This window comes from Girardinichthys multiradiatus, chromosome 3 (genome assembly GCF_021462225.1).
Source record: "Girardinichthys multiradiatus isolate DD_20200921_A chromosome 3, DD_fGirMul_XY1, whole genome shotgun sequence".
NCBI lineage: Eukaryota > Metazoa > Chordata > Actinopteri > Cyprinodontiformes > Goodeidae > Girardinichthys > Girardinichthys multiradiatus.
Genome location: NC_061796.1, coordinates 33,192,457 through 33,204,111, shown reverse-complemented (window position 1 = coordinate 33,204,111; position 11,655 = coordinate 33,192,457). Strand labels below are relative to the sequence as shown.

Genomic DNA, 11,655 nt, shown 5'->3' with positions numbered 1-11,655 from the left:
ACATTTGCTTTTTTGGACATTTACTTTGGCTCATATTTTGTTGCATTTCTTCCAGTGTAACAGTTTTCTATGATCATGACACTTTTTGTAGTTGATGGTTCTCAGGTACGCTTTGTTTGTTTTGCTGTCATCCATATTAATTTGCTTTGGAGGATTTCTTTGACTGCCAATAATACTTTTGTTTTTAGAGTGTTCAGAAACTGTCACTAAACACTTCCTCATTTTGTAAGAAATATTTTATGCCAACATTTGGCCATTTCATCCCAGCCTGCTTGTTTCAAACATGTAAACCATCCATGTACTAAAACCACAGCATATCACTTTACGTGGTTGTCAAGTATTTTGTAGAATTATGGTAACAGATATTTATGGAAATTTGCTAATTTCACATGTGGTTTAAATGTAATTATTTTCTGAAGATTTTCTCTTAATCCATTATTTCATTGGTTATGGATCCGACCCCTGTTTAAGTCAGTTGGCTCATACACAGGACAGATAATGAGCCCTACCTGAGCATAAATAAAGATGTTGAGAGATCAACCCTAACAACTTCTCAGCCATACTCCAACATCAGTACAAAGCTTTAAGTGGACAACTTATCACCTTAAACTTTTCAAACCATGTTCTCATGTACATGAGCTTGGGTGTTAGCTAGCATTAGCAGCCTTCTTCCTGTTTGCCTCTTTACAAAACAAGAAATTAGTCTATGTTTCAGCTGTTTGGTTGATAAAATTATTTAAAACTCCTCTTTGCAGTTAAACTCCTTACTATATGGTAGGAGACAGAGAAGACCAACTTTTGGTTACAGTTTAGACTGAGATGGGGTTGAGTTCAGTATTAAAAAAGCTGAAATAGTGTTTTTAAATTGGTCAATAATACTTTGTGCTAAAGGAGTTAAATACAATTTGTGGTAAATGCTTTGTGGTTACATTTAAAGAAACACTTTCATTGTGCATGTCTTTATATGGTCTCTTACGTTGAATGTTTTCCTGGGATGCCTTCAGGAACATCGTATCTTCTGAACCCTGTTAACTAATGACAGTGCTGCCACATATATGAACTTTCCTCAACTGGAGTGAGATTTACCTAGACATTGTGAGAAAAAGAAGAAAACCAGCTAATTAGAAGTAGCTAGCTTTTGTTGCTTGCCAGTGTTATTTACAGATGCAGGTGTCTTAGCAGAAAAATTACGCAGAGTTCATGCATTTATTGAATAATTTATTTCAGTTTTACAGATAAATCACCTAACAAAACAACCAGTCTGACAATCCGAAAGAGCTCTATTTCATACCATGTCCACAAGCCTTCTTGAAGTAGTGTCTTACAAAACCTCTTCCAAAATGCTCTCAAATAACAAGGCTTGAGGTTTTGTGAAAGTGTCATGCAGTGGGGTTAGTCAATTAAATTATTTCTAAAGTTCTACAGTGTTTTATAAATAATTATTAACAAGTTAAAACCTTCTCACATTCATCAAAACGTAGTGTTAGATTGTATGCTCAGATTTTCTTTATTGGAAATCATGACCATCTTATTTGAATTCTTCTCAGAAGAGCTCAACGACATTTAGCAACATGTCCAGAGAGATGGTGAGAGCGCGCAAACCTGCGGAGGCAGTTGGGGCAAGCGTACGGCTTCTCTCCCGTATGGGTTAACATGTGCGTTTTCAAATGGCCCGACAAGCGAAAGCTTTTGCCGCAGTCTTTGCACGTGTAGGGGCGCAAGTTAGTGTGACTCCTCCTGTGTTTGCCCAGGTCGCCAGAGGAAGTATAGCAGCGGTGGCACTCTGGACATTCAAAGGGCTTTTCCCCAGAGTGGATCCTCTTGTGCTTCACCAAGTCTCCAGACTGAATGAAACTCTTGTCGCATTCAGTACATTTGTATGGTCTCTCGCCAGTGTGGGTGCGTTGGTGGTTTCTGAGATGCGAGAGGCGAATGAATCTGTTGCCACACACTGTGCAGTGGTAAGGCCTCTCTCCCGTGTGTGTCCGTAAGTGGACTTTTAAAGCTCCAAGATCTCTGATCTCCAGCCCACACTCCCCACACTGGTGAGCTTTCTCATTGTTGTGAAGTTTGGCATGAACCCTCAGGTTTCTCCGAGTGTTGAAGCTCTTTCCACACACGTTGCAGTGGAAAGGCCTCTCACTTGAATGCGTCCTCACATGAAGATCCAGACTTGACTTGAATCCAAACTCCTTTCCACATTCGGGGCAAGAGTATTCCTTCTTCCCTGAGTGTGTGGTTAAGTGGGACTTAAGGTGGTGTGACCTTATGAAGGCCTTGCCACAGACGTCACATTTAAACGGCTTGTCCCCGATGTGTATTTTCATGTGTTGACGCCAGCTGCTGCGCTCTCCAAACCTCCTCCCACAGTCCTTGCAGACAAACGGTCGGTCCCCAGTGTGGGTCCGCATGTGGTCCCCCAGGCTCTGGGGAGTACGCAACTTCTTGCCACACTCTGGACAAGGCAAACCGGTATCCAGACAGATCGGTTTATCCTCTGATTCAACATTTGGTTCATGACACATATGGCGTCCTTGACCCCAAGTTGCCTTGAAACTTTTCCCACAGTCAGCGCAACTAAGGTGCCCCCCTCGGATGACTACAGACATGTTGTGCCAGCGGGTGCAGTGGTTCTTCAGATTCTTGAGGTACTGGAAGCTACGTGCACACGTCGGGCATGGGTGAAGCCTGCGGGGAGGGGCAGAGGGGTGAGCCTCACGCATATGGATGCTGAGGTGGACTTTGGATTTGAGGTTGCAGCCGCAGATAGAGCAGGAGTGTTTGGGGTTGAAGTTTAGGGTGTGATTTGGGAGGCTCTTTTTTAGGTTAGCAAGATACTCTTTCTGATGGACCCACTTGACATGTTTCTCCAAATATTCCAAGTCAGTGAAGGAGACAGTGCAGTGAGGACATGGAAAAAACTCAGACGACAGCTCTAAGGAGAGACAAACACAGGCAGAAAACTGTGATAACAAAAAGGAAATATTTTCTATTATGTACTTCTCTTTTATCAGAAAGGAATCAAAATAAGAGTAAAAGTAAAGATATGTTGGGTTTATTTTCAGTGCTCCGTTTGATACAGTCGATCACAATATTCTCTTAGATAGATCGGAACATGCTGTAGGGATCAGGGAAACAGCACTAGGCTGGTTAAAATCTTATTTGTCTGACAGATTCCAGTTTGTTCATGTAAATGTTAAATCATCTTCAAACTCTAGGGTTAATTGTGGAATACCACAGGGTTCAGTTCTTGGTCCAATTCTCTTTACTATATATATGCTTCCAATAGGTAGAATTATCAGGCAGCATGGGATAGATTTTTACTGTTATGCCGATGATACTCAGCTTTACTTATCCATAAATCTTGATGAGCCCAAACAGTTAAATAGACTACAAGCATGTCTTTAAGACATAATAAACTTGGATGACTTTAAATTTTCTGCTTCTAAATTCAGACAAGACAAAGGTTGTCAATCACTTAACCTGGATAGATATTAAATTGACCTCCGGTAATAAAGTAAAAAAACCTTGGTGTTTTTTTTTTACCAGGACATGTCATTTAAATCCCATATTAAACAGGTTTTCTTAGGATTTCCTTCTTTCACCCCCGGAACATTGCCAAAATTATAAATATCCTGTCTCGGGAGTGATGCTGAAAAACTAGTCCATGCATTTGTTACTTCAAGGCTGGACTATTGTAATTCTTTACTATCAGGATGTCCACAAAATGCAGTTAAAAGCCTTCAGCGGATCCAAAATGCTGCATCTAGTGTTCTGATGAAAATTAAAAACAAAGATCATATTTCTCCTATTTTAGCTTCCCTTAATTGTCTCCCTGTTAAATACAGAATAGAATTTAAAATTCTCCTCCTCACATGTAAAGTCCTTAATGATCTAGCTCCATCATACATCAGAGATCTGATTGTTCCATATGTTCCTAACAGAGCACTTCGTTCTCAGACTGCAGGTTTACTGGTGGTTCCTAGAGTCTCTAGAAGTAGAATGGGAGGCAGATCCTTTAGTTATCAGGATCCTCTCCTGTGGAACCAGCTCCCAGTTTTAGTCCGTGAGGCAGACACCCTGTCTACTTTTAAGGCTAGGCTTAAAATTTCCTTTTTGATAAAGCTTATAGTTAGAGTGGGTTTGGTCATCCTGGGCTATCTCTGTAGTTATGCTGCTATAGGTTTAGCCTGCTGGAGGACATAATGACCACTTTCACTCTCACTGCTACATTCTCATACTACTCTCCAATTTTGCGTTGTTTGCTGTTATTTCGGCTTCGAATTTTTTGTTCTCTCTCTTTTCTCTTCCTAGAAGCTACATCTGGCCTGACTCTGTGTCTGCCTGTGACACCTTCCTGGAGGGGGGCATCGTCCAAGCTTCTGCTGCCAACAACTTAATGCTCACCCTCTACCGATGATACACTTGGCCCTGTCTTTCAGTGTTTAACCCTAATTTTTCTCCTAGACATGGCTACTGACTGAGCTTTTACTGTGACTAACTGTATGTGCTCTCTTTCATACTCAAAACTTGAAAACTGGCTCAGAGTTTATCTGTTTTTTTCCTCCAAAATGAAACGACTAAAGGAGCTTCATCCATTAACATTTACTTTTACTTCCCATAGAAAGGACTCCTGGATCAGTGCTTCTGTGTTCTTTTTCTGTCTCTGCTCTCTTCTCTCAAACCCCCAGTTGGTCGTTGCAGATGGCCGCTCACACTGAGCCTGGTTCTGCTGGAGGTTTCTTCCTGTTAAAACGTAGTTTTTCTCTCCACTGTCTCTACATGCTCATCCAGGAGGAGTAACTGCTTCAAGTCACTGACTCGATGCAATCTGCTGGGTTTCCTTAGATAGAAAAACTTTTTAAACAATTTAAATAAATAACTGAATCTGACTACATTGTTCAATAGTTAGGATTAATTGGAATGTATGTACCTGACTTGAAATCTGTATGATTCGATTGAATTGACTTTGTGAAGTGCTATATGAATAACATTTAATTGAACTGAATTTTATTTTTTTTTAACAATTTTGCAAAGAGTAGGCCAAAATTCCTTCAAGCGATATTAAAGACTTGTTACCAGTTTACATTTTATGACAGTTGTTGCAACCAAGGGTGGCTTAACAAGTTATTAGGTTTAGGGTGGAATGAGTTTTATCCCATAAGGGTAGGTTGGTGTACATCAAATTTTATTCAGGAAAATCAACACACACAACTCCAAAGTTAAATGATGATGGGTGAAGAGTTTAAAATTTCTTTGATCTGAAACATTTTACTAAACTTTTCCTAAAAAATATTTCTATTTGCCTTCTTTTTCTACGAAATGGTAATTTGCATAACTTGTACTTTTCACCTAAAGAAATTTTAAAAATATCCCAATGTCTAATTTAAGGTCTTTATGTAAACATTAACAATAAAGATAAAGGTAATGATTTTTTTGGCTATAACTTTTAAAGTATTTCTGAGGTTGTGTAGACATAAAGCTCCAGGAGCTGATAATATCTTAGCCTGCACATGAAACAGCTGTATTGCTGAGTTTGTTGGTGTTTTAGACAAATATTTAACACCTATCATCATAGCTGTGCCTGAGACAACAACTGTCGGACTGACTGTCATTTGACCTCTGTCATAATGAAGCACTTTGCAGGACTAGTCATTAAAACCAGCCGGCCACCTCCTCTGGACCCCCTACCAGTCCAAAGAAAAAAACCAGCCACACACCTGCTAATTGACTTTGCTTAATATAGGCTAACCATTTCTTCTCAGTACACCAATTTTGTACAACATGTCCCCATGTTTCTTTTCTTGTTCTGTTTTTTTTACATTCTGTTAATGCTACTGATTAAAAAATAAACAAATAAAATGAAATAGGATGACATATTGACTGCCCAGGACTACATTTTAATCTTTAACTGGACTTTAGACTTTCTAGAATAAAAGATGTTAATGTCAGCAGTACAAGCAAACGAACCCCAGGGGCCCCTTAGGTGCTCAGTCCTCTGATCTGCTGATACAAGGCTGTTCTGTCAAATTCAGCACAGATAGCAAGCTCATTATGTCTGCTGATGTTACAACAGTGGAAGAATTCAATAACAGGGATAATGAAACCTCTTACAGAAGAAGTGGACATGTCAGCGAGCCTGTCCCTTAATGCCACTAAAACAAGAAATCTGAATGTAGGCTCAGAAAAAATGGCTGGTATTTTTTCTGCACATTAGTGGTCACAGACGCTACACACCACACGACCGGGAAGGACGACTCAGCAGAGAACGTAGGGCTTTAGAAGGCTGCAACAAGTCTGAAGCTTTCTCTGGCTGTATTTAAATATTTGTAGGAATTTAAATTGCCATCATTTGTCACATTTTTCTTTAGGTTATTTTGAACTGGTTGGGAAAGCCTTTTGTTAAACGATAGTCTACCTTGCAGAGCTTTTCTGTGGTTTAACCACTACCCACCCCACCCCCCAATGCATCAGGTAAATATATTTTGTATGTCTATATTTTCCAGCAAAAACAGACACAGACACAACCACCATGTTGTGGAACAGCAGTCAAACACTGAAACAACTAGCTTGCAAAAGTATTCACAGTCCTTTAACTTTTTCACAATTTATCGTTTTACAAGCAAAAATTTCAGTGCATTTTATGTGACAGACCAATACAAAGTAGTGCATAGTTATAAAGTGGAAGGAAAATGATACACGGTTTTCAATTCTTTTTTTCCCAAATATACCTTTATCACAATGGAGGAATTTTTTCAACTGCTCCCTTCTGCAGGGGTCACAAGTCAGTTCAACTTGCACAGAGTTGCAGCTGAGTTTTTATGCTGAATATCCTGCCTGACACAACAGGGAATCAAACCCAGGTCTCCAATATCAAAGACACGGACATACTCACCATTCAAGGCCCTTAAGAGTTAAAAGAAATTTTAGAGTTAAAAAGTATTTCCTGCTTATGCATCTGTCACTGCATAAAGCCTCACTGCCACAAATATACTTTATGAATAAAACCAGCTATTAATAACAAAGGTACTTCAGAACAGTTACACTAGGTATTCCAAATGTATCACTAAACAGCACATAATTTGCTTTCAATCATATTTTAAATGTCCTTATAATCATTGATGATGTTATCAAACTAACATTGAAAAAACATTTTTTCAAGCAACAAAAATAACCCAAACTACACTGTCAGGTTCTAGAGTTAATTGTCATCAAGATAATTCACATTTTACCCCATAAACGCACAAAAAAACAATACAATTATCACCCTTCCCTCCTGTAAACCTACCGCTCTCTTGCCATCCACCTTAAGAGACAGGCTGAACAAGGAGCCCGTTAATAGGAGAAGCCCCATGTTAACTCCGGAGGATCTGCAGAGTTCCACAACTCAGGTGGGAGAATATGCACTGCACATCACAAACCTGACCTTTGTGTGTGGAGGAAACTAACAATGCACATCACCTTGAACACACCATCCCTACAGTGACGCATGGGGGTCAAGGCAATCATATACTGAGGATGCTTTTCTTCAGCAGGGAGAAGCAAGCTAGTCAGAGTTGATGGGAAGATGGATGGTGCTAAATACAAGACAATCCTGAAAAAAAAAACTGTTTGATGTTGCATAAATAAAACTAGAAACTGGGGCAGAGGTTTATCTTCCTGCAGGAAAGATTTATCAAATCAGTCCTGCACTTTTCCTTGGTGTGTTGACCTAGGTATGTCAAAATAAATTCCATTCAGAGAAAGTACAGCAAAGCATTATTAAAGCATGCAATGAAGCAGTGGGCATGACACTGACAGACATGAAGTAGGTCTTTAAAAATGGAAGAGAAAATTTGTGAGATCTTAGTTATCCCCTCTATATAATTTCAGCTGCTCTCATCTGACAGGAGGTATAGTGAACTAAGATGCAGAAAAAGATTAAGAGGTCCAATTTCTTTCATTCATGATTATTTAAATATTTATTGTGTGACTTGTCTTATTAAATTTTATTGTTATCCAATTTTCTTCTTTTTTTGGCTATATTGTTCTGACATGACGTTTTCGTGTTTCATTGTTGTACTGTTTGCTGTATGTGTGTAACTGTGATTGTAAGTCCTGCTGACTCCATTACCACCCCACACTCCTGGACAATCTACATGAAGCACTGACTGACTGAACTGCACTAAAAAATACCCCAGACTACAATGAATGGTTTAAAATCAAAGCATATCCATTTGTTAGAACGTCCCAGTCAAAGCCCAGACCTAAATCCAGACTTCAAACCTGATGTTCACAGATGCTCGTTATCCGAACTGACTGAGCTTCATCTATTTTCTGAAAGAAACTCAGGCATAAGTATCAGTCCCTAGATGTGAAAAGCAGAAAGAGACATAACCCAAAAGTCTTACAGTTGTACCTGCAGTGAAAAGTGTTTTTTATAAACTATATACTCAGGAGGGCTCAACACAAGCGCACACAACACTTTGGAGAGTTTTATTTGTAAACTGTATTATATTCCTTCCACCTCATAGCAATGCACTACTCTGTGTTGGGTCTATCACACACAATCCCAATAAGATGTGTTGCAGAGTATGAATAATTGTGCAAGGATTGTATTGGGGATATCAAGTGTTTTCTGAGTGTGTAGTTTTCTTTTCCAGTTACATGCTTATATACCTGTGCAGACCCCCTCTTCCTCCTCAAATTCCTCCTGGAGGTTCCCCAGATCATCATCTTCCTCTCCATCTTCAGGCTCCTCTTCACTCTCCCTCTCCTCTTTAAACCACGAATCTGCCTCCTCCTTGACAGGAGCTCCATCGGAATCGCAAACAAAAGGAAGGTCAAAGTCGGACTCGGTTTTGACGAGTCCCTCTGGATGGTACCGATCGGTCAGAGCCTCAGACTCAGTGTCCAAACAGCTCGACGTGTCCTCACAGTAATCCTCACCAATCTCCAGCAGATGAGGCTCCTCCTTTATTAAAACGTTCAGATCGCATCCATTGGTAGTGTGTTCCTCGTTTGAGTCTTCATCTTCTTCTGTGGACGAGGTCTGCTGCTCTGGGTCAGATTCTGTTTTGACTGTGATCACATTGTACTCTTCTTCTTCTTCTTCTTCCTTCTCCTTCGTCATAGCAGACTTCATCTTCGTCTTATAACCATTAGCATCTCATTTTATCTCAGTAGTGAGTATCCTAGGTAACAAATAGAGTTATTTGCTGAATGAACCTGCAAACAAGCGCAATGGTGAGCTACTGTGATTTGTTAGCAGCCGTTAGCATCAAAGCTAAGCTACACAATCAGCAGCTGTGAATCAACCGCAGGGGCGCAGCTTTGTTGTGGCTACCGCGGCGCTCCGCGTTTTCTCGGATCTAAAGACGACACTTGCATTAAATAAATTAAAATATATATATATATATTTTTTGTTAGGTTATACGAGCTGGCCTGCACCGGGTATAGGTGGCATTAGTGTTCGAGCGAGCAGCGAAAATACAGCAGCAACACAGGAAGAGCAGCGCTGACTTCCTTTATGACCAAACAGCTCAGACCAATCAGGTTAATCTGAGTGCCCCAATTTAATTAAAGAGACAATATCTATCTATCTATCTATCTATCTATCTATCTATCTATCTATCTATCTATCTATCTATCTATCTATCTATCTATCTATCTATCTATCTATCTATCTATCTATCTATCTATCTATCTATCTATCTATCTATCTATCTATCTATCTATCTATCTATCTATCTATCTATCTATCTATCTATCTATTTTGTGGTTTTCAGTGTATGCCCTACTTCCACAAGCCATTTAAAGGACACATCATGTAGAAGACAGTAGTCTTATAAAGGACCAAATTACATGTAAGAACACTTTATGTGGAGGAAACTGACACTGCACTAACAGGAACGCACCAACCCCATAGTGACACATAGTGGGGGCAGAATTATGCTGTGGGCTTTTTCTTCATTGTTTTCAAAATGTTTTATGAATCGAAAAACAAAAAATAAAATAAAGTGTGCTGTACATTAGTATTGACCCATGATACTCCTAAATAAAATTCAGTGCAACTAGTTGGTTTCAAGATTTGCCTAATTAGTAAAATAGGGTATACGTGCAATTACAGCTGTTCAGTGAAAGCCTCAGAGACGTGTAAGAGGACATTATTGAATAAACGCCATCGTGAAGACCAAGGTATGGAGGACCGATACTGCCATAGTTAAAAATAAATTCAGGAAAAAATAAATTATTCAGTAAAATAATTACTGGGCCAAAAAGTTAAATTATTTATCATATATATGTGTATATATATATATATATTCATAATCCACTATTTATTCCATTTATTTCCACTATTTAAACCACAAATTTTCAAATCAAATATTTTTCCCTAATTTATTTAATAAGTTATTTTCTTGCCATTTTATTTTTACTACCCCTTTTATTTCTTTTATATTTATTACTACTTTTTTTTCCTCCTCAAAAATGTATTATTTTTCAAATTATTTTACTGTCTGTTTATTTCTTAGGCGCTGATATATTTTCCCCTCTAATAAATCTCTATAATATAGATAAAAATCTACAACTAACCTACCAGGACATGGATGTCTGTTCAAACTGACACGCTGCGCAAGGAAAACAATAATCAAAGCAAGCAACTAAGAAGCCCATGGAAACTCTGGAGGAGCTGCAAAGATTAGGTAAAATAATCTATTGACAAAAGTAGTGAACAAATCTGACTTAAATGAAAGAGTGTCAAGAAATAAGTCTTGTTGAAATAAAGCAACACGAATTTCTGTTTGCTGTAATCCATATGGGGAGGCACAGCAGTCATGTCAAAGAAGCTGTTCTGGTCTGATGAGACCAAAGACTAACATTTTGGCACTACGTGTGGCTTAACACACCACAACATATCCACATTCCTACCATAACATGGTAAATGGACTGAATTTATATCAAACCTTTCTAGTCATAAGAACCACTACAACCACATTCAACCAATTGCACTCACATTCATACACCGATGGAGTGGCTTTGGAAGGCAACTTGGGGTTAAACACCTTGCCTATGGGCATATCGGGCATGTAGCAGGAGGAAGCTGGAATCCAACCCACAACCTTAGGATTGCAAAACAACTACTCTTCCCATTGGTTCGCAGTCGTCCTGACCTCAAAATCATGCTGTGGTTATGCGTTTTTCAGCAGGAATAGCAAAGCTGGTCTGAGCTGATAGGGAGATTGATGGAGACAAAAACAGGGAAAATACTGGAAGAAAATCTGTTAAAGGCTGCAAAAGACATGATACTGGGGCTGCTGACCTTCCAGCAGGACAATGGCCCTGGCATGACTTAGAAATTGACGTTCACAGACACTCTGCATTCAATTTGACTACACTTGAGCAGTTTTGAAAAGAAGACCAGACAAACTTTTCTGCACCTCATTATGCAAAGCTGGTAAAGACACAACCATAAGTCATGCAGCTATAAAATGCAGAAAAAGATGGATCTACAAAGTATGGGCTTAAGGGGAAGCTGAAGACAAATGGATACCATACTTTCAGATTTTCATTTGTAAATAATTTTGAAAAACCTGTATCACATTAAGTCCCAATAAATATATTGGACTATCTGCTTCTTCAAAATGTGAAAAAAATCATGGGGTGTGAATAAATCTG

General features: G+C 39.0%; 1 protein-coding gene across 1 annotated transcript; it reads right to left on the bottom strand.

Moving 5' to 3' along the window:
* Positions 1–1,201: 1,201 nt before the first annotated feature.
* On the bottom strand, positions 1,202–9,490 carry LOC124863325 (oocyte zinc finger protein XlCOF6). The gene is made up of 2 exons (XM_047357664.1): positions 8,659–9,490; positions 1,202–2,935 (listed from the first exon to the last, which is right to left on the bottom strand). Exons 1-2 carry the CDS (start codon positions 9,122–9,124, stop codon positions 1,554–1,556), a joined length of 1,848 nt encoding a protein of 615 aa, XP_047213620.1. The 5' UTR covers positions 9,125–9,490; the 3' UTR covers positions 1,202–1,553.
* Between the last annotated feature and the right edge of the window lie 2,165 nt (positions 9,491–11,655).

What these genes read in the sequence shown, in the direction of transcription:
- LOC124863325 (XM_047357664.1), bottom strand. Translation starts at nt 9,124, where the DNA reads ATGAAGTCTGCTATGACGAAGGAGAAGGAAGAAGAAGAAGAAGAAGAG. An exon ending in GGAAGAGGGGGTCTGCACAG is followed by an intron (nt 2,936 to 8,658) that starts GTATATAAGCAT and finishes GTCTCTCCTTAG; the next exon opens with AGCTGTCGTCTGAGTTTTTT.